General features: G+C 39.0%; 1 protein-coding gene across 3 annotated transcripts in view; it reads right to left on the bottom strand.

Moving 5' to 3' along the window:
• Positions 1–26,906, bottom strand: part of CCDC149 (coiled-coil domain containing 149) — a 156,266-nt gene that overhangs the window by 6,278 nt on the left and 123,082 nt on the right. For all 3 annotated transcript variants that reach the window (XM_069069060.1, XM_069069070.1, XM_069069073.1), the window contains 2 exons: positions 21,886–21,962; positions 6,748–6,861 (listed from right to left, as the gene is read on the bottom strand). In XM_069069060.1, coding sequence (XP_068925161.1) covers positions 6,748–6,861; positions 21,886–21,962 — 191 coding nt within the window. The remainder of the gene's footprint in view (positions 1–6,747; positions 6,862–21,885; positions 21,963–26,906) is intronic.

The raw sequence follows: 26,906 nt of genomic DNA, 5'->3' as shown, positions 1-26,906 counted from the left end.
CCCTACCCCACTGAAAAGAAGGCTTCCTACTAGATAGAAAGCCCCTTGAGGTCAGGAGTCATGTTATTTTTTTCTTCTTGGCATAACTTAATGTAATAAGTATTTCTTTAAATGGACTGTAGCAAACACAACACACACACACACACACACAAGAAACACAACATAGGAATCTAATAGAATATCACTGCTCCTTGAGAAATGATGAGGATATGATTCAAGACAAGGCATGGTGATTTCATTGATACAGATAATTCCCAGATAAGGAAATTCCTTCTATTCATGTAGGCTATCGGGGACAGGACACGAATCCAATATGTGTTCAGTATGTATTAGAAGCAGCTTTTCCTGAGTCTGAGACAGGTTCTGTAGCCACTATGCCATGGCTGATAATGAGCATGACAAAATTAGAGAAACATTGAAAGATCTGTATGAACTGATACAGAGAAAACAAAGAAGAGTAAAGAGAATGATATACAATAATATAAGGAAAATTAACACCCCAAAACCCCACAAAAATGATGACTGAAAACGATGGCCAATCTTGGTTCAAGAAAGCCAATGTTGAAACATGCCTCCTTCCTGCATGAAAACAAATGTTAGGTTACAGGTGCAAAATATTGCCCAAGCAGTCACACGTCATCGTTATGTTAGTTGATTATACTTAATTGTTTTCCTTTGTTTTAATAAGAGTGACTGAGTTACAAAACAACCAAACAAAAGACCCAGAAGACATTAATGAAACATTTAAACAACAATAAAAAATTGCATTACACTGAAATTATTTTTCTTAGCTGGGCCTGGCATTTAACAAGAGATCCTCAGTTTTCTTCAGAGATGATTTTTGTTTTTAATCCTAGGGCCAAACAGTGGTAAGTCACTAGAATAAACTAAGGAGACCCTTGTGCCTTGTGACTGACCAAATAGTGTTCATATGAGCTAAAATGGTGTCCTCCAATGGTGAGAACCTCCATCCAGACTCTAGTCCCACATCTTTACCTGACAAACTATATGACTTTGGACAAGTTTCTTTTCCTTTCTCTCAGACTTCATCACTTTTATGTATAAAATGAGAGGGAGGGACTAGATAACCTCTAATAGCCCTTCCATCTCTAAATCTATGCCGGAATGGCTAGATAACCTCTAGAGTTAATTCTCAGTAGTGGATAGCATACAGGAATTATAGTCAGGATGACTTGGGTTCAAAACCTGCCTCAAACTTGCTCTGTGATCATGGAAAAATCACTTAACTTCCCTGGGCCTCAGTTTCCTTGTCTGTAAAATGGGGATAATTGTAGTCCAATCACAGGGTTGTTGTGAGAATTCCTTGGAGAGATTACTTCCTTCTCTGCACTTTCATCCTAAGTGTTCTAGCACATAACAAATGTCTGTTGATTGAATATAAAGTTCTTGACAAACCTTAAAAACACTACAACATTAATATTAGCTTCTATTGGTATATGATCTTACAATTTCAAGTGATCTTCTAGACTAACATTCACCATGAACTCTACAGTATTAGTGTTATTATGACATAGATGGAGAAATATTATTCTCAAATTGATTCCTACCCACCACAAAAGAAAACAAAAGTAAATGGTAAAATATTGATATAATATGGTTAGATATTATCCCACGAGAGGGGATTTTGCTTTTATCTCTGCTAGTGCTAAAAAGAGAGTCAAGCAAGCATGATATAGTTAGTGAAAAGGGCCCTGGGTTTGGCGTCAAAGAACCTGGGTTCAGATTGGACAATGAGATTTACTCCCTATGTGAGGGATGTTGGGCAAGTCACTTAATTTCCTGAGCCCTGTGTTGGCTACTCCATAAAATGGAGGAAATGGGCTAGCTGTAGCCAGAGATACCTTTCAACTGTATGAGCCTATGTTCTAAAGGTGAATTTTCCCAGAGCACTTTGCTTGGACCTTTCTTTTGCCCCATCATATTCAATCTTGTATTGTGTTTGTATCTGGGTGATAACCCATCCCCACTCCTCCTTCCTGTGAAAGCAAGGACTAAGTCACTTTTTCATTTTTGTATCCCTGATCCCTATTATATGTACTTCACAGACATTTGCTGAACTGAGTTGTAAGGACAGGGTTCAACCTAGAAATGAATTTAATCTTACAGTTAGAAGACTTTTTATGCAGAAATGGAAGAATGGGGCCATGAATTTTTTTCTTTCAGTAAAGATAATTTCTCATACTCTTTCTCTTTTGTAATTCAGGGCTTTATACTGACTTTGGGCCATCTGCCCAAGGCAAATCCCAAGTTGCTTCTGTGGAATTTCTGACAGTGATGCTTCTGGATAAGGAGTTGAGCCCTGACTTGTACAAAAATCCACCTATGGTGGCGGGGGCCAGCGGGACCATGTGCCAAAATGACTTGATTGTAGTTCACCCTTAAAATAAGATCTCCTTGAAAGGAAGATGTATGCGTATACATATGCTGGTGAGTATGTGCATGTGTGTGTGTCTACAGGAAAAGAACACTGATTATAAGCCATACTGAGATTTCATATGTGTCAGATTTGGGGGGAAATGGGGACCTCTATTTAGTAGTTATTGTTTTCACACCTAAAAATGAAAATCTCTCAATGACACTGCAGAGAACCAGAGAAAATAGTGACTTTGGGGAAAAGTGAGAGAGTTTGGGAACCATTTGGGCAGCCTCATTTGCAGGGAGTAAATTATGGTACTTTCTGAGGTTAAACTTTTCACTAACGTGAGGTGAATAAACTCCTCCTGGAAATTACTTTTCTGAAATTACTTCTTCTAGGACACTTAATAGTATATCCCAGTGCCCTGGAAAAATTAATTAACCTTACAAGTTAAAGCCTAACCCCTAAACCGTTTACAATGTGTTTTTACTGTGTCAGATTAATCTTCTCTTCTTAATTTACATCTGAGTGAGGGTGGTCTAAATTACACTTAGGCCCTTTGGTCCCTGCTGTTCTCCCAGTGCCATCTTTCCAGAACTTGCTTTCCTCTGTACTGAGTCGGATGAATCTCCTTAAAAAGGCAAGCCCTTAAGATTGCCATGTGGAGCGATTTTTCTTTCTGGGAAGTGCTGAAGTCCTAACAGAAGGTCAAAAGAAAGTCATTCTTGGGGAATGAGCACCCAGTTCAACCCCATCTTTAGGGCCCAGTGAAGATTTAACCTATTATGATCAAAAGCCAACCTTCCCCATTACCCCTGCCTGGCCCAACTCCGAGGATTCTTAAAACCTTATGATCCCAGTGATATCCTTAGAACAGGGGGTCAGGCCTGGGCAGAAATGACACGTAAACAGCAGGGAGGTTTGCATAAAGACAATTTGAGACCCTTTCTTTTATCATTGCAGAACTCCCCAAAATGTATTTTCAAGTCCTTATCTGGAGTAAGACAAAAAAGAAAGGCACTAGAAATTTTACAGTGACTGAGATACAGCACAGCAGCTTAGCTTACTTGCAGGGAGCAGTAAAACTGTCTAGTAATTCAGTAACTTCGGAAGCTTGGTCCTTCTTAAGCTTTGGTATCTTTTTTCTTTCTTTTTTTGTTTAAAAAAAAGCACAAATTGTTGCTGCTTCCGTGAAAGAGAATTTCTAAGCTGGCCAACAATGGGAAAACACATTATCATTAATAATAGCAATTTTGCTGTGCATTATTAGCAGTAATGCAGGGAATTACAATCATTAATAATTATTAATAATAATACACATAATACTAATACAACTAATGATGATACAATCAAGCACTATCAAGAAACTAGACCATAGAAAATGAAAAGGAAAAATGGAGACTGACACTCTGACAACCACAGAGGCAGAAGCACTCAGCCTGCTAGGATCTGGATTGCCCATTCTTTCCAGTGACCAGAAAGGGATGGTTATTCTCTTTTGTTTACTGGTCTTTGTTGGACTTTGTTCCACAAAATGGGCGAGATTTGCTTTTGGTTTCATTTAATCACAGACACAAGTGCCGCTGAAGCTGACAGAACAGTGTGCTTGTTACCATGACCAGCCACAATGGATGGGTTCTGGAACAATGAGGGCTAATGACGGAGCTTTAGAAGCTCTCATTTGGAAGCAGATGATTACTTAAGCCTCCCTTGTGAAAATAATGCCAGGCTCTCAGCTTTTACATTTCTGCTTCTCAGAGCCTCGGACTGCGGAAGAGTACAGAAAAGAGGCAGCTCTTGACCCGGATGATGGACTCTGCTTCACAAAGACAGCCATCCATCCCTCAAGAACCACTTATTAAACACCTACTGTGCGCCAGGCACTACAGTCTAGCATTGAGGACAAGACAAAAGAAGGTTAAAAGACAGTAAGATGAAGGAAATGAACTCTGCTCTGAAGGAGCTCAGACTGTACTGGGAGTGACAACATGTATTCATTTAAAGTATTCACAGTATAAATATATACATAAAACTATAAAACAAAGAGAAGGTAGTCAAGAAGGGAAAGGCACTAGCAGTTGATTCTTGATTTGTGTCTTGAAAAAAATGAGGAAATCTATGATACAAATGCAAAGGGGGGAGTGCATTCTTGATAGGGATGACCCATACAAAAGCGTGGAGATGGGACGTGGGGGGCTGTGTGAGGAAAACAGAAGTCCAGCTTACCTTCTGCTTTTCCAGGTGTCTGGGGGCTCTCTTTTTATGACTACACCAGACACATGGGGAACCTGTGGCCTCAAAGTCACATGTGGCCTTCTAGGTCCTTGGGTGCAGCCTTTTGACTGAGTTCAAGTTTTATAGAACAAATCCTTTGGTTAAGGGGCTTTGTTCTGTGAAGTTTGGATTCAGTCAAAGGACCTCCCTTGAGGACCTAGAGGGTCATGTGTGGCCTTGAGGCTGCAGGTTCCCCACCCCTGGATTACACAGTTGATTAGGCTAATCTTTCAAATCACAGATCACAAGGGGGACAGGGAGGTGGGGGGGAGGGGAGGACAATGAAAGCCCAGGGGAAGACCACCTCTGAAATTCCCTGGTCTGTAGTCAGGTAACCTTTTTCCTAGATCCTCAGCCACACAGACATTCATAGACTTACAGATAAAAGAGACCTTCAAGGCCATCTGGTCCCATCTGACATCCTGCTTTCCATGCTCTTCCTCCTGATGTGCAGGTCGCACACACACACACACACACACACACACAGAAAATCTTACAAAGCCACAATGAATAACTTTTGTTTTTTAAAAATTATGTGCAAGTGGATAGACTAACCCATTCCTGTAACAACTGAGTAAATCAAACTTTTGTTTCAGTCTTGTGCCTCACAAACTTAATGCTTTTGTAACAATTTACCAGTTCTAAAATTAGAAGACTAAGTGACAATCCAGAGCACTTTCCCCTCCATCCAAGATACTTGATTCCATTCAATAAATATTTATTGAGGGCCTACTCCCTGTCCACTAGGTCTAGTGTGGTGAGTATTCTGGGAGATACAAAAGGGCAAGATCAAGTTCCTGCCCTTGAAGATCTTCCAGTTCATCCAACCATCCATCTATTTAATGTTTATTGCATGCATGTTACACACAAAGTACTGTGTGATGATAGTATGGTGTGGTAGTGAGAAAACTGGACCTAGAATCAGGCCAACAAGTTTTGAGTCTTGGCTCTTATACTAGTTGTGAGACTATGGAAAAATCATTTGACCTCTCTGAGACTCAGTTTCTTCATCTGTAAAATGGGGATAATAATATTTGTCTTTTCAACCTTACCCAATTGTTGTGAGGAATGTGATTTGTAAACTTTAAAGCATTACATGTGTTATTGCTATTATTATTGTTGCCACTTTAAACAAACAGCTATTCTACAAGGCCTTAGAAGATCAAAGCCAAGGGGCGGCTACATGGTTCAGTGAATAGAGCACTGGAGTCAGGAGGACCTGAGTTCAAATCCACTCTCAGACACTTAACACTTACTAACTGTGTGAACTTGGGCAAGTCACTTAACCCCAATTGCCCCTAAGAAAAGCAAAAAAAAAAAGATCAAAGCCATATAAGTAAAACACTACATGAATTTAAGAGGGTAATCATTTCTAATGAGGGCAAACAAGGAAGACTTTGTGGAGGAGGTAATATTTGGACTAAAGGCATTCAGGGAAGGGAAGATTTCATCAAGAGGAAGTGGGGAGGGCATTCTTGATGAAGGAAAATATATCATTAATTTAAACAGGAAGGTTGGAAGTTATAAGATGAAGTCAATTAGATTAGGGCTTTCTAAAAGAGAAGTGACAGTGAGAATGGTGGGGTGGTCCCACTGACAAAAAGAAGAAAGTCTGAGGGAATATTTGGATTTGGGGGAGAGACATGGAAATGGACATTTAAGAGGCTAAATCTGATGGGCCAAGTGGGACACCCAGATAGAGATGTCTGAAAGACAAGAAATGAAGGGCTATAAGTTGGGAGATAGATCTGGGATTGAAATATAGACTTAGAAGTTCCCATATCAAGGAGGAAAAAAAGTTGTAGGAGCAAATGAGATCTTGAGACAGAAAACTAAGGAAGAAAACTTTGGGGAAACATTCAAAGAGGAAAGGACCCAGCAGAAGAGACAGAAGGGTCAGCCAAAGATGTCAGAAAAGAACCAGACCAGAAAACTGCTGTCCACCTCCCACCGTTGGCCATAATCCATTCAGTTCCTAATAGATTATACACATGAAGCCTTTAGGTTTCATAAGACCATATATGAGCCAAGATAAGCAGCACAATCCATAAGTTACAAGAGGAGGTCAGAGAAGGTAGGGTTCAGTGTGTACTCACCGTCCTTAGCGTAGGTTTTGTCTTCTCGCTGATCTATGAATTTCAGCAATGGGGATCTTGACCTCTGTATGACTGGAAGAGTGGAATCATTGAAACTTATGGTGTCCTTGCCTCCTATTATGAAAAAGGAGAGAAACAAATAATGGACATTGACAAAGCTGATTTGGCACTTAAAACTACATAATCAATTGGCTATTTGGACTGAACAATTTAATTTCTTTTTCATTTAAGTCTTGAAGATGGAAACATGGTATAGTGAACTGACCCTGAGGTTCAAGAGAAGTTCAATAAGAACACAAGCCTAGCCTGCCAGCCACAAATGTCTACCTCATCATGGAGCTCTATGAAAAGGCAGTGTGGAGTCATGGAAAGAGCAGTGGGCTTTAATTAAGGTAGAAGAGTCCTGAGACGGAATCTTGGCTCCATCACCTATTAGATGGGATAATCTGGGAAAGTGATTTAATCCCTCTGATTTTCCCTTTAAAATGAAGATGCTCATACTTGCCCTACTTGTATCCCAGGGTTCCTGGGAGTATTGATGAGATGGGTATGAAGGCTTATAAGAAGGTAAATGGAAAGAATACTACTGGATTTAGAGCCAGTGGACCTATGCTCAAATCCAGGCTTTGCCACTTACTAATCTGGAGAAGGTCACTTGCTTCTTTGGGCCTCAGTTTCCTCATATATAAAATGGATAACAACAAAAATAACTGCTATTTACATAGTTCTTTAAGATTTGCAAAGTGCTTTATAATATACTGTCTCATTTGAGCCTCAGAACAACCCAATACCCTTACAATATCCCTTAGAAATTGTGAGCTCCACCATTCATCAGTCACTGACTATTATTGTTATGGCTAACAACCTTCCACCTCTTATTTCTTTCCCTATTCCTGTGTTAATCAATGGCAGTCCTTGTGAATCAAACTACTGTCTATCTTCATCTCCCATTCTTTCATTCCCTTCCTTTTCAACCCTCCTTCATTTCTCTTCCACCTTTTCCACAGTGCCCTCTGGAACTCCTGTTCCTTAGTGAATAAAATTCCATTCATTTTTATCTATCTCCCTCACTCTCCTTCCACCCCGTAGTCCCCACTGAGACCTGGGTGCATAAAAAATCCCAGCTGCATATAGGCAGGGCCTCTTGGACTTCTTGGGTGCCTGAGATCACACAAGTCACTGTACTCTGATGACTTACTGACCAGATGAATTTCAAGATGGAGATGAGGAAGATGTGTCTAGAGAACCTAAGTGATCCTGTGTCCCTGTTGCAAAGTCATACTGTATTAGGGCAAAGTAAACTCGTCTTTTGTTTAATGTTCAGTGACTGAAGCATTCCCTCTCATTTCAGAACTGAACTTGAACTAAGGAGGCTGGCATTAGTGTCGAGCTTACTCAGGCTCTTAAATCCCATGACCTAGTACTTCGTTCCATCTCAGCCACACATGGTGATGGTCATGCTCTGGAGCTTACTATTATCCACAGGTATTCCACTTCCTCAATTAGAGATTATGACATTCTTCTCTTAGCAGTCACCATCCCTTCTTAAAATTCCATCTCTCACTCCTCCTAAATCCTTCTCCTTCATGGAAACCTCCAATTCTGCCACCCCTCAGTATGTTTTCAGGTCATCACTCCTACTCCGACTTTACTTTCCCCCACTCAATCTCAATACAATAGCTAGTGGAGTGGCTGGGTGGCACAGTGAATAGAGCACTGGCCCTGGAATCAGGAGGACCTGAGTTCAAATCCAGCCTCAGACACTTAACACTTACTAGCCATGTGACCTCGGGCAAGTCACTTAACCCCAATTGCTCTGCCCTCCCCCCTGCAAAAAGTAAAAAAAAAAAAATGATATAACTAGCACTTTTGACTTTACACCATCCTCTACACTTTAATTCCCCATCCCCTTGTCCTATTGCTGCTCATCTCTTGCCAAACCTAGCCCTGAATTACTCCGTTCACCTCTGAGGCTCCTATTTGTGTGCTGCTGGAACTAGAGAAAGCCACACAATCATGCTGACTAGGTACATTATAAATCCATGCTATCCAGCCTCACCTGGGACCTCACTGTAGCATGGCAGTCCTTTTATTCCTACCTAATTTATTCCCTATGTCATTCTCTGAAGATGCTATTCTCAGACTTCTCTTTCCTTGTTAAGAGTCTCATGCTTCTCCCTTCCCTTTCCCTTTCTTTTTTTCTTTTTTCTTTTTTAGTTTACATCATTCATTTCCACAATCCCTTTCCCTTTTAATTGAAGATCTTCTCACTTGAGAAAACTGAGCCTATTGAATTTAAATTCCCTCTTCTCCCATTCTCATTATCCCATAACCCTTTCAACATCATCCCAGACTCCTACCTCCATTTCCTTAATCTCTGACTGACAATGAGATGGCCCTTCTCTTTGACAAGACTGATTCAATTTATGCCCTTGATCCTATCCCCTCCCATCTTTTGCAGTAGACAGCAATCTCAATCACCTACCCTCTCTTTATCATATCTATTGGCTCTTTCTCTATAGCCTTCAAATATGCTCAAGCATCCCCCATTCATGAAAATCATTCAGTAGATTTGATCATTGACACAAACTCCTGTTCTATATCTCCCATCCTCCTTTTTGCAAAAATCTTAGAAAAAGGTGTTTACACTCACTCACTGCTTTCACTTCATCTCCTCTCACTCACTCCTCAACCCTTTACCATCTGCCTTCTGACCTCATCACTTAACTGAAACTGCTCTCTCCAAAACTACCAATAATTTCTTAATTGCTTAATCTGATGACCTCTTCTAAGTCCTTATTCTTCTCAGGCTGTCTGCTGCATCTGATCTTGTTGACCACCTTCCTCTCCTAGATACTTCCTCCTGGCTAAGCTTTTTTAAAGTATTTCTTCTCTCTCCTTGTTCTCCTCTTTCATTCCTATCTTTCATCCCATCTCCATCTCTTTTCCTGATTCATCATACACATCACTTCTTATAACTGTGGGTATACATCAAGTGCTCTCTCCTAAAGTCCTCTCCTTATTTCTCCACATACATTCTATCTCAATAACCTCATCAGTTCCCATGGGTTTAATGATCACCTCTATGGATAATGGATAAAGCATTTATTAATTGCTTACTATGTGCAAAGCATTATACTAAGCCTTGGGTATACAAATAGAGAAGTAAGTCTCAAGGAACTCATATTTTAATGAAAAAGGAAACACATATGCAAGAATTCATCTGCAATATGGAAAAGTCTCATAGTTTTAATGTGTAATGGTAAAGCAGATATTAATACCTCTTCTTTCCACTGATAAAATCATATCAATTTCTGACATTGAATAATTTGGTCAGTGCCAAGACTCTGGGTCATTCTTGCTATGAGACTGGTCCATCGTTTTGTTTTTCTGGTTAGACATTTTTCTGGTGCCATCCTTTAGACTTGAAGGGACTACTAATCTGATCATACATATTAATCAGGTTTCCCTTGTACTTTTAACAGATCCCTAAGAAGAAAACCCATAGCCAGGGGGCAAATGGTAAATGTCATTAATATAATAACAATATATGATAATATAATAATTCTGCTTAGTGGCTATGTACCTTGTTTGGTTGTCCTGTAATCGAAGCCTGGCTTTTGTGATCTGGGTGAAATTAGATAATATCAGGATAAAGCTTGGAGGACTTCTTTTGATCTCTACCAAGCCAAATAAGTCATTATAATGACTTATAATGTCAGAATAAAACCAATCAGTTTTCCCTTGAACTTTTAATAGATCCCTAAGGAGAAACCCCATAGCTAGGGGGCAAATGGAAGATATCAAAGAATTACCAAAGCTTTGTCTAGAGAGTGACTATTTAGGGAATCACACTATGCTCAGGTAGAGGGTACAGCAAGAATCCTCAGTCCAGAAATATGAATGCAGAACACACACATATGTATGGGACACATGTGCACACATGGATTCCTAAAGCAGGTGACTGAACAAAGTCTACCACTGAGGGAGAGAGAACACAAAGTAATGGAAAGAATATTAGATTTAGAACCAGGAGGCTGCGGATGTTTGAGAGCCAGGTAACCTAGAGGAGGTCACTTCATTTCTTTGGACCCCAGTTTCCTCATCTGTAAAATAGAGATAATAATTACTTGCCTTCCCTACTTCATAAGGTTCTTATGAGGAAAGCATTTTGTCAATCTTAAATCTTACAGGAATGTGAATTGTTATGAGCAAGACTGACTTCAATCTGAATGCTTGTTCTTGCTTTGGGTGGGTGAGGGGAAGGGTCACAGTGCCTCTTTTCTCCTGCATCCTCAGAGGGTCACCCCACTGCCACAGCCCTTCCTGATTACCCAGCTCAGCATATAGCTGTACCAAAGACACAGCACAAGCCACTCCTTAGATTTTATGAGATGTTGTCTCAAAAGGAAGGGCTCCAGAGAAATCCCTGGTGGCAATTTTTTACCTCCAAGTTTTTATTTTATCTCATGTCTAAAACAGGGCTAATAAGACTGCACGGTCTACCTCAAGAGGTTCATTTTGAGGAAAATTCTGTAAAGTGCAAGGCACCAATGTCAGTTGTGGTTACTGATTGCTATTGATGCCAGAAGCTTCCAGAATATGCTATGATGAGATTTCCTCAAGGGGATTCTTCTGACCACCTCTAGGACATTTTGCCTTTCTGAGCTTCTATTTTTTTATCTATAAAATGGGGCTAATACTACATACCTCAAAGGGTTGTCATGAGAAAAGTGTATTTTGAACTTTAAAGGGCTCTATAAATGAGTTGTCCCTGTAAATCAGAGTTTTTAACTGACCAAATTGCCAATGTAATCAATTGTCTCTACTTAAAAGCAATGTGCCTGAGAGCACCCCAATCAGTTAAAAATAAGACATTTTTTGTTAAATGAGATTGGACTATGATCTCTTCTTTTGTGTCTCTCCGCAAGGACTGAAACTAGGTATTCTTGAGTCTGACAAGAGATTGAATTTATATCCCTCAAACAATGCTGGCAAAACCTAGTCATATATAAGCAAGTATAGATCCTCTGTCCTTAGCAGGGTTAGGCTATAGCAAAATCCTGCTTGCCACACCTTTACTTGGCCCTTATAACATTGACTGTGACTTCTAATGCATAGGGAACACTCATTAACCCCAGCTTTGTTATTTACTACTTGTCCAGTATTGGGTCCCAGGTTCCTCATCTATAAAATGAGTGAATTGGGCACCTTATTCCACAAGTACTCTTTGATCCAGTGACACTGGCTCCCTGTCTGTTCCACAAACAAGATACTCCATCTCTTGGTTCCAACCATTTTCTCTGGCTATTTCCCCCATGCCTGGAAAGCTCTGTCTCCTTTGCTCTAATTACTGACCCCCCCCTGGCATCCTTTAAGTCCTAACTAAAACCCTGCCTTCTCCAGGAAGCCTCCCCTAAAACCTATTAATTCTAGTGCTTTCTCTCTTTCAATTATTTCCTAATAATCCTGTGTATGGCTTGCTTTGTATATATTTGTTTGCATGTTGTACCCTATTAGATTGTAAGCTCCTTGAGGAAAGCATCTGTCTTGACTCTTTTTGCATCATCCATGCTTAGCATAGTGCCTGGTATATAGTAGGTGCTTAATAAATGTTTATTAATTGATTGACTAGACAAACTATAAAGTTCTTCCCTCTCTAAAGCCTGTGAATTCACATAACCAAAAACTCTTTTTGGCTTTCTACTAACTTTGTCCAATCACTCTAAATCCCCAAGTCATTGTAATATTTTCTTGCCTAAAAGTTTTTTGGGAACTACAAGGCCCCCATACATCACAGTGAGATTAGTTTTCCTAATGCATATCATAAACCTTCAGCAACTCCCCAAAGTCCATCACATAAAGTTTAAGCTTTAAAGTCCTGGGCCTGTCTTTTAAGATCCCTAGGATCAAATTCCAACCCATCTTCCCAGACTCATCTCATGCCACCCTTGCTCCTGTATTTTCACTCCATCTAAACTGTACCATTCACCATTTACTAAACATGGGCTTGTTATTCTGTGTTCTGACCATAATCCTGCACTCTCCCTGGTTAGCACCTCTACTCATGTCTGTTGAAATCCTACTTCAATGCTTAGCTCAAATGTTATCTGTTCTATGACATATTCACTGACAACAATGATTTCTAGTGCCATTATACCATCATGCCTGGCATGAAGTAACTACATATTAATAATAATAATAAATATTAATAATAATACAATAAAGTAACCACATGACTGATCTCTCATCTGATTTCATAGCACACTGTACTCTCAGATATACTTTTTATATTTATGTATATATTTGTGTATAATTAATTTTTTTACTATTTAGTTTTAAGTTCTTTGAAGGCAAAGACCTTGTCTTCCCCACCTTTTCATCTCTTCTTTTCACAACAATCTTTTTTTTCTTTCTTTTTTTTTTGGCTTTTTGGAGGGGGAAGGTAGGGCAATTGTGGTTAAGTGACTTGCCCAAGGTCACATGGCTAGTTTTGTGTGTGTGTGTGTGTGTGTGTGTGTGTGTGTGTGTGTGTGTATGTTAAGTGTCTGAGGCCGGATTTGAACTCAGATCCTCATGACTTCAGGGCTGGTGCTCCATTCACTGCACGACCTAGATGCCCCTTTTCATAACAATCTTACCTCATTTTGGTATTAAGGTGATCCAAGCTAGGCCAGCAGACAAAAAGCTATCATAGGTTCTGCCAAACTGGAAAAAAAAAAAACTATACGTGGTCTCAGCAAATGAATGTGTCTGCTATCCAAGGACCAGTCTATTTGGAGAAGCTCAATTGCAGAAGGTTAGCCTCTAGGGGATGAATGCTTTGATTGTGATGTCCCAATGAAACAGAAAACAAATTTTCAAATGGCTCCCAGAACTGAACATGGGTTCTTATTAAACGCACATAGTAGGCACTTAAATGTCTGTTAAATGAATGTACAAATGAAAAAGTGAATTAATAAATGAATGACTTTGCTAATCAGTGCTAAAAGAGGTCTCCAGTATATCACAGGGATACTCTATTGGCTCCTTCTCATTGCTGAATCTCTAGCCAAGAGGGACTAGAATTATGACAAATTCTTTTGTTAAACCTATCAATTCAGCCAACAGGCATTTTCTCCTGAATTTGAATATGAATATAAATCTACTCATTTAAGAGGGCAAAAGTCATATACCTTTATAAAATTTCTAGTTCTACCAAATCATTACATGAAGAGTTTGGTCATAAATAAAATTGCCAAGATTAATTTCTCCTCTATGAGATGTTAGAAGTAGCTAAATCCTGCCACGTAAATGCCGTCAATGCAAGTCTGTGATAACCAAACGTAGACAGAATCAGATGGCCATTTGTTCCCAGGTTTGCTCCAATTCTTACTGGAATAAGAGTTAAAAAAACTCATGTCTCAAATAGAAAGGAGTAAGTAGAATGACAATGTTTGTGCATGAATAAATTTGATTCACATATTTGTGTGTGTGTATTTGTAATGTCTACATGGGAATTATAGTGTAAATGGTATCAGGTTTCCCCTCATTGTGAATACACCTATGTGTTACATCACAAATACAGATGAATGGATGAATGTTTGATTTCTAGATATACCAATCAAAAGTGAGAATCACAAGAAAAACACTGAAACAGACCTTGGAGAACACCTATATTAGTTCAAGCTCCTCTTTTATAGGTGGAGAAACCAAATCTCAGAGAGTAAAAGTCCCAAGACTATCTAGTGTTGTTGTCTTTGGTATCAGATACAAGGCTTAGTAAAAGCTTTGGGAAAGACAGAAAACCTACTTCTTGGATCTTGGATCTTCCAATAAAAGACAATTCTCCAACTCTCAAGAATTAAATTCTGAAGATATAGACCCAAATGATTTGAACAAAGGAGGAAAGGCAGAGCTATCTAAAGTGTGGATCCACATTGAATTCAGAGAACAACTTAGATTTTTAGAAGATGTGTAAAAGATGGAAACAAAGGTAAGGAATAGAGAATGACTCTAAAAATATACAAGATTAGTGTCAGGACCACTGAAGCCCAGAAGAAACTGAGATTGGTGATCAATGCAAAGGATAACCAAAAAGGGCTTTTAAAAATTGTTCTGGAAGCAGAACCAAAGAAGGGAGTAATCCACTGCTTCACATGCATGGGTAGGTAATAATGAATGAAACAAAAGAGACAGAATTATTCAATTCTTATTTCATTTTCTATATTATCTATTAAGGTCTTTCAGATTAAATGTTAGCAAAAATGGTTGCAGGGAACTAAAATTCAAGATAAGTACAGAAAATATGGTAAGAGAACACCTAGCTGTCTTCAATGAGTTCAAGTTACCAGGTCCAATGAATAACATCCCAGGTTACTGAAAGAAATGGCAGATGTGACTGCTGAGCCTTTGTCAGTGACCTTTAAAAGCTGGAGAATGAGTGAGGTGCCACAGGGCCTGGAGAAGGGAAAATGTTAACCTGTTTTTCAAAAAGTGAAAAGGTTAGAATCTTCAGACTATAGGCCAGTAAGCTTGGCTTTGATTCCTGGGAAGATTCCAGAATGTATTATTAAAGGAATGGTCTGTAAGATTTAGAAAGCTAGTAAGTAGTAATTGCTAAAAGCCAGAAAAGGTTTATTAAGAACATCCTGGTGGCACAGGGAATGAAAAGAACCCAGGCTTTGGAGTCAGAGAGCCTAGGTTACTACCTGGTGTGACTTTGGTGTGGAACTACTTAATCTTTCTAGGCCTTGGTGTCTTCACCTGTAAAATTAATGAGTTATACTCAAGGACCACTCAGGTCCCTTTCAACCCTCAATCTTTGATCTTATGAACCTCATTTCCTTTTTTGACAGGGTTACTAGTGTGGTAAATCAGGAGGAAGCTGTGGATAAATTTGCCTCTATTTCAGCAAGACATTTGACAGATTCCAACTCCAACATTCTCCTTGCGGATGACTCATAATGGGGAGATATAGGCTAGATAACAGTCGAGTCAACAATTAGTTGAATGAATAGCTCTAAAAAATAGCAGCTAATGGATCAATGACATATTGGAAAGGTTTTAATAGAGTGCCCTGTGGATCTGTCTTTTGTCCTGCACCATTTAATAGTTATGCCGCTACATAAAATGACTTTTATCAATGACTTGAAAACATAGGTGGCACATTTACCAAATCTGCAGATGATACAAAGTTGGGAGGGACAGTTTATAGCCTGGGCAACAGGGTTAAGAGTCTAAAAAAGGTCTCAGGCTAGAAAGATGGTCAGAATCAAATGAGATGTAGTATCAGGACTTAACATCAGGAGAGATGTAGGATTAAATCTTAGATCTGAGATTTTATAGCTGTATGACCGTGAGTTATGAAGTGGCTAGCTGACTCTGTGGACAAAGAACTGGGCCTGGAGTCAGGATGACCTGAATTCAAAATAGGTCTCAGATACTTAGCAGCTGTGTGACCCGGGGTAAGTCACCTAACCTCTGTTTATCTTAATCTACTGGAGAAGGAAATGGCAAGCCACTGCAGTATCTCTGCCAAGAAAATTAGGTCATGAAGAGTGGGACAAGACTGAATTGATTGAACAACAACAAATAGCATGAGTTGATTTCTCTTAGCCTTGGTTCCATAGTCTGTAAATTGAAACTATTAATATCCAGCATTGTTGTGAGGATTAAATAAGATAATATGTGCCAAGTGCTTTGAAATCCTTAAAGTGCTACATAATACAATTCTTATCAGTAGTAGTAGGACTAGTAGTAGTTAGTAATAGTAATTCAGAGCGGAAAGTCCTAACCTTGTTTTAAAAAAATAGTTATTCAATGATAGTGAAACAAACCTTACTATAATAGGAAAAGAGATGTATGTTTGCATATGAAAATAATATAAATATAGTATTTAGAACAAGGGATATGATGAGCCTGCTTTATTTTTCCCCATTACAAACACCTCTAAGATACTATTTTAGACCTTGAATGCCATAATGACTAATGGTAACAGGTGAAAAGAGGGAAACCAGATAAGGAAAGGATTGGAGACTAGACCATAAGAGAACTGTTGAAAAAACTTGGAATGCTTTAGTTTGGGGAAGAGAATGCTTAAAAGGCACAAGGTACCTGTTTTCAATCATTTGAAGAGCTATAATGAAGAAGGGGGTAGGTTTTTTTTGGGGGGGGGTAAAGGGCTTGGCCCTTGAGGGCAGAACTAGGAGCAATGACCATGGGAAGCATCCAGTAGAAGCATGTCTCTTGCTGCTAGGTTGCTGCTTGTTCAATAGGAGACATGGATAACCACTTGTCAGAGAGGCCCTAGAAGGGATTCATAGACAGGCATGGGTTGGATGAAATATCCTCTGAGATTCTCTTTTTCTCAAATTGTGAATTCTCAAGCTCTTTATTGTAGGTTTTTACATTTTGTTTAGAGGGATAATCACCGGGACAGGTCCCTTTGAAATTCCATTGCTAGTAGCCTTCTTTCAAAACTGTTCATAAATATATAGGGAACATTCATTTAAGTATGGCACCATGCTAAGTCCCTAAGAGGGATACAACAGGGAACAAAACTATTCTTTTTTCCCCAAGGAGAAAATTTAACTTCTAATGGGAGAGCAGGAGGTGTAGGGATGGAGGAGATACAATTCCTACACAAATAACTAAAATACTGGTAAAACGTTCAACCAGAAAATTGTACATGCTGTAGACATTCAATGTTACTGGGGGGGATGGGAGTGACAAGACATGGTCAACAAAAGCTGAACAAAGCAGGCACCATTTGAACTGGATTTAGAAAGATCAGCAGGAATCACATTTTTTTTTCCAGCTCAGACTCACTTTCTTCATTGATGTTTTCTACCACCCAATACAATAAGAATAGGCATTCTAATAGTTTATCCACTTTAAGAGGAGAAAGAGGTTTTAAAAGTTGGAATTTAAATTCACTACCTTAATTATTTGTCAAACATTCAATTTTTTATTAAAAAATAAATCTGTTGGGGAGGCCAGGTGTCTCAGTGAGTAAGAGCACCGGCTCCAGTGTCAGGATGACCTGGGGATCGAATCCGGGCTCAGACACTTAGCACCATACCCAGAAATAACTGGCTGTGTAACTTAACCCTGATTGCTTTAAAATAAATAAATAAATGAATGAATGAATGAATGAATGAATAAATAAATAAATAGATAAATGAATGAATGAATGAATGAATGAATCTGTCCAACCAGTGACTGGTAAACTATCTTTTCTGCTTTGCTTCTCCATTTCTTTGCACGTGTTGGCATTGAGTTTAGAGGGTAGAGGCTTGATAATGTGGTCCCATGGCTGCTGGATGGTAACATGAGTTTCCCATTGCTCTTCTATTCAGGTTATTAAGCACTTGCAAAAAACAAAAATGAAAATAACAACAACAACAAAAAACAACCCAACCCCCAATATTCTTTGTCCCCAGGTTGATGCTTCCAATGAAGCCATGAGGTGACAAAACTAGCATTATAAGAAACCCTTAAATAGGCTCTCTGCTACCATCAGAATACTTTAGTTTTTATCTCTAGTGCATTTTTATGCCAAGAACATACTCAGTAAACTTGATACTGCAGATCCTAAAGCTCTGACCACCTGTAACAGAAGACTGGAAAAGGACCAATGGAAGAAATCAAGGGAGTTCCCAGTCTTTCAAGGGTTACACCTAATGGAGAAGCACAGCCTTTCTTTCAGGCCTACTTATTATTTCTTCAGCAAATTACCAAACTGTCTCTTCATGGGGACGAGAGCAAAAGGACAGGTGTTCCAAAGATAGGGATATGGCCTGGACCTGGGATTTCACTGACATAGGAAACTACAGATGAGGAAACTCCCTCTACCAATGCAGGTTGGTATATCTCCTACCATTTAGACTCTTAAGAGCTGCCAAAGATACTGAGAGATTAGGGGTCTTTGCTTAGGGTTACATAGTAAGTGTATATCAGAGACAGAATTTGAATCCAAGTCTCCTTGGCCCCAAAACCAGTTCTCTATCTACCATCCTATTCTGCTTTTATTATGCCATTCTACCTCTTCTCTAAAGAGAAAAAAAAACAACTCATAATATCTAGATTCTTTTTCTATATAGGGTCTGCCATTTTGTCAAACTTGTTTAAAGTAAGCCTTCTTTGTATCCAAGATAAGAGCAAGAGCTAAACTATTTGCTGAGGGAGGTAAGGGAGAGGGAACTATTTCTTCCCAAAGCTCTGCTGTCCAAATTCTATGATCAAATTTAACACTACAATGGTGGAGGATGGGGAGGGTGGTGGAAAGTATATTTAATCATTTTCATTCATAATCACAGAAGAGATTCATAGTTTTAGAGCATACAGAAACTTGAGACATCATGTATTTCCCCATTTATCCAACCCCCTGATTTGAAATCAAAGAAGTGAAATGTCCTGGCTAGTTAGCAGTCAACAGGGCCTAGAAACATAGGATGCTAGGTTAAGGGACTTAAATCTACTAGAAGGTTCCTTAGAATTCATCTAGTTCAACTCCCCCCATTTTGTAGATGAGAAAACTGAGGCTTGGAGATGTCAAGGGATTTGCCCACGATTATTCAGCTAGCCAGTGACCAAATATGGATTCTAATATGGTTTAGAGTCCATATCTCCCAATTCCTAGTCTAGGGCTCTTTCCATTGTACCATATTGCCTCAATATAATGATTAGATTGTTTGAGTTTTTGACCTTTCCCCAATCAAATTTTACTCATCTTTTAAAGCCTAATTCAAGTCCCTATTTCTTTCTTTTTTTTTTCAAGTCCCTATTTCAACCATGAAACTTTGCCAGATATTCTGGTTTACACTAATGTCTCCCTTTTATGAATTCCTAACTACTATACAATTTAGCACTTAATTTATATTTTCTATTATCTCTCAACATTTCATATGTGTCAATATCTTTTCTTAAATATGGTATCCAGAATTGAACAAATATTGTCTATTCAGAGCAGGTTCTTGCCCAGGACACTATGTTTCTATTGATATGGTCAGATCAAATTAACTTTCTTTTGGTTACTGTGTCACATGATGCCCTCAAGGTAGATATGTGGCAGATACTACCGTATGATTGGTTTGTAGCTAGCACTGAGTCCAGCATTAGAAGCAACGCACAAGTCTCTGAAAACCCCTGGGAGGGGAGAGATCAGTGGCTGGAATCTTTTAACTTGCCTCTCACTTGAAAAACCCAAAATCCTTGCATTGCAATTCAGTTGGTTAAAATGGAGACAAACAGAAATATCATTCAACAGAACAGACTGACCTACATGAAGAAGAGAGGAACATTTCTTCCTCCTTTCCTAGCGGTTTCCTATTATACCTTGACATTTCTCTTTTTACCATCACACAAAGGAAGGCAATGCCACTGTCAGCACATAATTTTGAAAATTTGAAGAGAATTTTCCCCCTCATTCCCCTTTCTCTCCCCCACTGCTTTCATTAAGGCTGGTGTTAAGGACAAACATGAGTAAATTCATTTGGCCAAGTGCCTCATGGCCAGTTTTACTACAGAATATTTGCTCTGTAAAGGGAGGCAAAGAGAGGCCAGTTCCCTTGAGACCATTTAATTCAACTGAATATCCTAATCTGATGGACACAAGACTGTCCAGATAGCACATTTCTATTTATTCACATGCAATGATATTACTTATTGCTAAAAAATAGCTATAAAAGACATTTCAAATAGAACCTACTCCTGAATCCCACTGAAACATTGTAGCTCAGGCCTTCAGGCAGCAGAAAGAAGGAAAGAGACAATTGTTATTTTATAAATATTAATTTGTTGTCTTACTCAAACAGAAAAGTGCCGGAAAAGGGGAAAAAAAAAACCCTCTCAGCTTTCATTTCTTCAACTTCAATCTTTTTATATATGTTGAAAACATCAGGAATTTTGGATGAAAAAAAAATCATAACACCAAAACATAAACAATGAGGAGCATTTAACTTTTTCTCTGGATGAATGATAAACTTGCATGGCTGGATTAAAACAATGCAACTATTTAAAAAAAAAAAAAAACCACAGATGATACTGCTTTCACTTCCGCAAAAGGTTCTTACAAGTGGACCATTTACCTCTCAAGGGAGCCCTCACTTTGAATGAGCTATGCTATATATTTTGACACAAAGCGTGCGAAGTTTTTATTGGAAATTTCCAATTATGTATCCCTGTTCCCCCTCCCTATCCCCAGGCAATCTGATGAAACTATTTGGAGTCAGAGTAAGAAAACTTATGATTATGATCTGTTACCTACTGGGTAAGGAAATTGATCATTTTTTTTTTTTCAGTTACTTTGATGGATCTAAGGTCTCATCAATAGGGGCACTCTCACCAATAAGGTAGATAGCCTAGTCATGCCTGCCATCCTGTGCGGCTCCCAGGAGGACATGGATGGAGTTATCATGCATTAGACAAAAACAACAGATATGATTAAGGGGTAGGAGAGATTGGTTAGTGTAGAAAGGTTAAGCAACTAAAAATATTCATGACTTTGATAGCAGTGAAAAGAAGGGGCGGAATGATAAATATAAGTTGCTTAAGAGGCTAAATGTAAAGGGAACTAGTTGGCGGTGGTCTTATGAAGGGGGTACTTTTCTCAGATGAACGGGATAAATATAGTTAATTAAAGTGAACAGTAGAAGGAGTTTCCTCCGAGTATTCAACCGTGAAAAACCTCCACAGGAAACCCGAGCTTGGTACCTCTGCAGAATGGAAAAGAAACAAGTTGGAGTTTTTGTCAAGGGTCGTAGGGGAATGGGGGTGCCGACTGGTGGGCTCCTCCAGTACTTTTTAGGACTAATGACTGAATTGAGCACATGCAACCAATACAAACCATAGTATTTACTGGAGGTAGAAATAGAGCCAGGCCCTCCGAGTGACACAGTTTAAGTTCATAACATTGCAAGTAGCCATTAACTATTCTGTATTTCCTCTGGCAACACTGTGAATGCTCCTTGTGTTTACCACATGACATTTTCCTGTCCTAGACCTGTGATTTACACATCCAAACGCTTTTGTATGTCTCAGCAATGATATTCTTCTAATAAAAGAATACTAAAAAGGTTAAGACTTCTTATGCAAATGGCATGATGATCACCTAAGAAAACCACTGCGGTCAATAATTTTCATGAAGTTTTTACTCACCTGGGAGACTCCACAAACCCGAGACTTCCAGAGTTCTCAATTTTTTCTCCAGCTCAGCTACGCGGTTACCTAGGATTCTAAAAAAGGGTAGAAGCTTTTTAGCAAATGTAATAATAGATAACTCAAATGGTTTTTAATTTGTAAGATTGTCAAAAGAAATGCACTCCTTTTCCCCTCAAAAACTGACTAGGACAGTATAATAAACATTCTGAGTCTTGTTGATTTGAGTATTTCCTCATTAGTCATATCATTATATAAATAAGTGCCTCAATCTATGATTTTGTCAATGTGGATATTTCTTCCACCAACACTGAGGGCCATCTACATAAAACTTAAAAATAAATAGGTCTACTACAAAACTCAGAGACTTTTAAGTTACTTCCTTACAATCATAAAGCCAACAAGTGTCAGAGGTAGGATCTGAACATAGTTCTTCCTAATTTCAGTCTTTCCGCTACACCATGCTTCCTCTCAACTATAAACCAATAGAATGAATTTATTATTCAGAATCTAATCAGGTCAGAATTTATAAATCCAAACTGGTCCCACCCCCTTGACAAACCATGCATCATTCACTTCAAGGATACTACCTTTGCTACAAATACTCTGGGTTCTCCTCCTTTGAATCTGCCCTCAGAGTCGACCTGGGCACATTGTTTTGAACATCTTCAGTGGTAGCAAACCGTAGACACTAGAGCTGAAAGGGAACTTTAATATCAACTCATCTAGGGATACTTAAGCTGGGATTCATAGACCCCTTAGGGGTTTAAGGATAGCTATCAGGGGATCTGTAAACTTGGATGAGGAAAAAAAAACCACCTTTATTTTCACTAACCTCTAACTAAAATTTGGCATTTGCATCAATTATGAATGCAGGCAACACACATTATTATGAGAAGGGAGCCACTGGTTAACAGACTGCCAAAGGGTTCCATGACATAAAAAAAGGTAAGCATCCCTTAGCTGGTCCAACCCCCTCATTGTATGATGCATATTATAAAGAATCTTTTTCATGAGAAAAAAGAGGTCTAGAGAGAAATGTGAAGGAACTTGTCCAAGTTCACAGAGACAGCTAGCAGCAGAACCAGAATTTGAACCCAAGCTCTGACTCCAAATCCAGTGCTGTTCCCACTGTCTTATAGTTTCTTCTTTACCTTTTCTGGTGAATCTGACTTTTGCAAACAGGAAAAAGTTATTCAGAGCCAGATCTTTAACAGACACGTTGATGATAAAGTTGGATAATATTGTTTTTGCCCCCAGACCAGGTATATTTACAAATTGTTGAGAATGACTTTCTTGTATAACTTATAAACTGATTCTGAAGATTCTAACAATGTTCTGAACAACTTATCTTCCTGATGTAATTTTACTGTCATCATTTGGATATATAATTTCTAGTGATTTTTATTAATGCTTACATTACTTGGTCATGTCACATATATGTATATATACATATATAAATACCATACACACATACATATGTACACCTGCACCTACATTTGTTTTTTAAGGGAATCTAGACTTTTGAGTTTATCAACGAAGGGAATTCCAGACTGGAAACACATATAGAACTTACGGTCTTAGAGGGTTGCCTGGGGTACTAAGAAGTTAAGTGGCTTGTCAGTGATAGTGTCAGAAGCAAGTGTTAGAAGCAAGTCTTGAATCCAGGTCTTTCTGCCTACAAGGCTGGCCCTTGGTCCATGACCACTCATATATCCACATTGATTTCTCCTCCCTGCTTCTTCAAAAATTGATGGCAACTCAGAAATGATTTAATACTCATCAATTTTTTTTTGTTGTGAAAAATAAAAACAAAAACCTAACAACTTGTTTTTGTTTTATTTGGAGGATTTTCCTGAAGCAACTTTAAAAGGAAGTATTTCAACTCCTGTCACAAGAGATTTCAGAAATACCAAAATTATGCCCCTCCAAGTATCTTTACACTCCAAAGCAAAACAATAAATAAATAAACAAACGAGAGAGATGATTTTAGACTTTTATCTTATTTAGCCTAAATGGATTTGCTGACTCTTAATTAATATTCCCTTTAGGTACCTTGAAAAACTCTCTGACTCTGTCATTTATGGTTTCCTTCATCTTGATACTTAGAGCTATTTTCTCCCTTTCCTGAAGTCTTAAATTCTGCATAGTCTTTATCAATTACTTTCAATTTTCACTCCATTTCTTGGGTCTATTCGACTTTCATGTTCCTGACCCTTAAACAAATACCATTCTTAGTAATCTCACTTTCAATATTTTACTTAGACCTTGAGATCCAAGTTCCCTTTTCACCAACTGATAGGTTTGAGATGCAATCACAAAAATGTTCAATTTGATGCCTGTTTCTTAAGGAGATCAGATAATCTGCAGGTGCTGCCTCTGGGAAACAAAAGATAAGATTTAACTCTTCTGGTTCCATGGAAGGATGCAGTTAAGTTTCACTTTATTTTACCTAGTGGCCCATTACTGGTCATTTCTTTCAGCATTGAAAGGAGCTGGATTCACCATTCTCCCCAACAATTTTTTAAAGTGATAAGTTTTATAGATGCCTTTTGCATTTTATATCACAAGCATTTCCTCATATACCCCCATCACCCACTCCATAAGATCTCCCTCACAGCAAAGAAAAAAAAGTTAATCAAAACCAAGCAACAGTGACTATGGGATAGTACATGCAGTGATCTGCACCCATCATTCCCCCAAGAGAAGGGAGGGCATTCAGATATTTTTAAGAACACTAAATCTCCATGCTATGACTTTTCTTCTCAGATCCAATCTCAAACCACTGGTGGGAGGCTGCGTAACAGGAACAGGACCCAGGGGCTTTTCAGTTTGTGGCTATAGCTATTGAAAACTGTTAAAATGTACATATTGAAATAATGGTGCTGATGCCCAATTGAGTTTGGAGATATAACTAAGATACTTCAATTTATAAAGAAGATTTCTGATCTGCTTAACGATGAAAAATGACAAAATTTATACTCAAAGCCTTGTGTGATGTAACTGAAATTGGGGGTGGGAAGGGAGCCCATTTCATTCTAAAGAATTGTAGGTTTTAGAGGCAGAAAAGAACTTTGAGAGCCCTAGTACAATGCCCTCATTTTAAAGGTTAGGAAATTGAGGGCCAGGAAGGGAGAAGAGACTTGACTAAAGTCACCCCAATACTAAAGTAGCAAAGGTCTGATTCGAACTCAGGTTCTCTAACCTAACGGCTCAGTCATACTAATGGAGATATAAGGGAAGATCAGGATTAAAGTATTTTTTCTTGGCAAGATAGCCAGGTACAAGGGAAAGAATGTGGCATTTAGAGTCAGAGGAACTGGATTTGAATACTGTTCTTCATCATCACCCTCATCATCACTGCTAGCACTTATATCATACTTTAAGGTTTGTAAAATGCTTTATTTCATTTGATCCTCACAACCATCTGTGACGGAGGTACTGTCATTATCCTCCCCATTTTACAGATGAGGAAACCAAGACTGATATCTTAGTGTAAGTGACTTACCCAGGGTCACAAAGATGGTAAGCATCTGGGAGCACATTTGATCTCAGCTCTTTTTGTCTCCAAGTGCAGTTCTCCATTGACACACATAGATGAGCAGGTTCTGCCACTAACTACCTATATTACTGAGGACAAGTCACTTTACCACTCCAGGCTTAGTTTCCCTTATCTGTAAAATGAGGGGTTAACTAGACGACCTTTAACATTCCTTCCAGCTCTAAATTTGTGATCCTATGATGCTAACAGAAGGGGTTACCAGTGGTGGAGCCTCTCAGCATTGGTGAAACCAACAGGAGTTGAGGTGCTGAACTCTACCTTGACCCAATTTCAGTAGAAAATCAGACCAAGGTAGAGCTCAGCACTGACCCCTGGGGCTCTAGAAAAAAATGAAGAAAAGAAACTATCACAAAAAGAATACCTTTGATATAACGCAACCCAGAAGGGAAGTAAAAGTTTCTTCCCTATTGGTGTCAGGGCCTCAATGGTATACTCTGCAACATGTACATAGCTGGGGAGCTACAAGCTGAGCAAGAACCCCAAATGTCCCAACTGACTTTGCCTGTCACCTAATAATATTAAAGTCATCACCCTAGAGACCACTGGACCTTTTTGTCCATCCTGCAGGAGGACCGTACCATAGGTGTTGTCTCTCCAAATTAAAATCTGACCTCTTTGAAATAAGGAACAGTATTATTTTATGTCTGTATACCCATAATTTGGTACATAGTAAGTACTTAATAAAGATTTTTCATCCATCCATCCATCCATATAGTGAGTTAAAGTCTGCCAAGTACTTTAAATACAATGTTTAAGCGACAAACAATTGGCCCTATTGATAGGCAGATGGTAGTGATGGGAATGGTACCAAAAAGCTGAACTGTCTCAAAACATCTTTCCCACTGACTTTTTGAGGGCCCCCCAAATTTCCATTGTTAGCTTCAGGTCCCTGTAAAAAATGCTGATTGTATCTAACCTTAAAGGGGTAGCATATCAATGATCATGGTTGGTTTGCAAGGTTTCTAACAGACAGTAGGGTCTAGGAGGAAGGGGAAAAGAGAAAGATTTGCTTAGATGAGAGAGAGAGAGAAAGAGAAAGAGAGAGAGAGAGAGAGAGAGAGAGAGAGAGAGACGAAAGCCCCCCAACCTGGCCTGAGAAGGGCATAAAGAGCCAGCTGATAGAGAAGGAGAGATAGAGGCCCTAGGAGGAAATGAACCCTGTGCTGGGAGGGGAAAGGAAGGTGTCTTTGGAAAGACAGGACACTCATGAAGATAAACTTCCCTGACTTGATGTAATGTAAGGAAATTTGAAGATCCCTTTGTATTGCCAAGCTGACAGGTACTTAGCACCTAGTTTCAAATTAAGATTCTGTAAAGAAACAGGAGGTATGAACCCCTGTTGGTGATGTAACAGGAAGGGTCTGAACAGGGAGAAGCTAATACCCATATAAAGAAAAGCACAAGCTGGATAGGCGGAATTTCCTGGGGTAAGCATTGTGGAGGCAGATTAGCTGCTGGT

Source organism: Petaurus breviceps, unplaced genomic scaffold, assembly GCF_028583685.1.
Source record: "Petaurus breviceps papuanus isolate PSGF00001 unplaced genomic scaffold, PetGlider_PUasm1.0 140, whole genome shotgun sequence".
Lineage (NCBI taxonomy): Eukaryota > Metazoa > Chordata > Mammalia > Diprotodontia > Petauridae > Petaurus > Petaurus breviceps.
The sequence above is the reverse complement of the archived record's forward strand: the minus strand, read 5'-3'. Positions and strand labels throughout refer to the sequence as shown.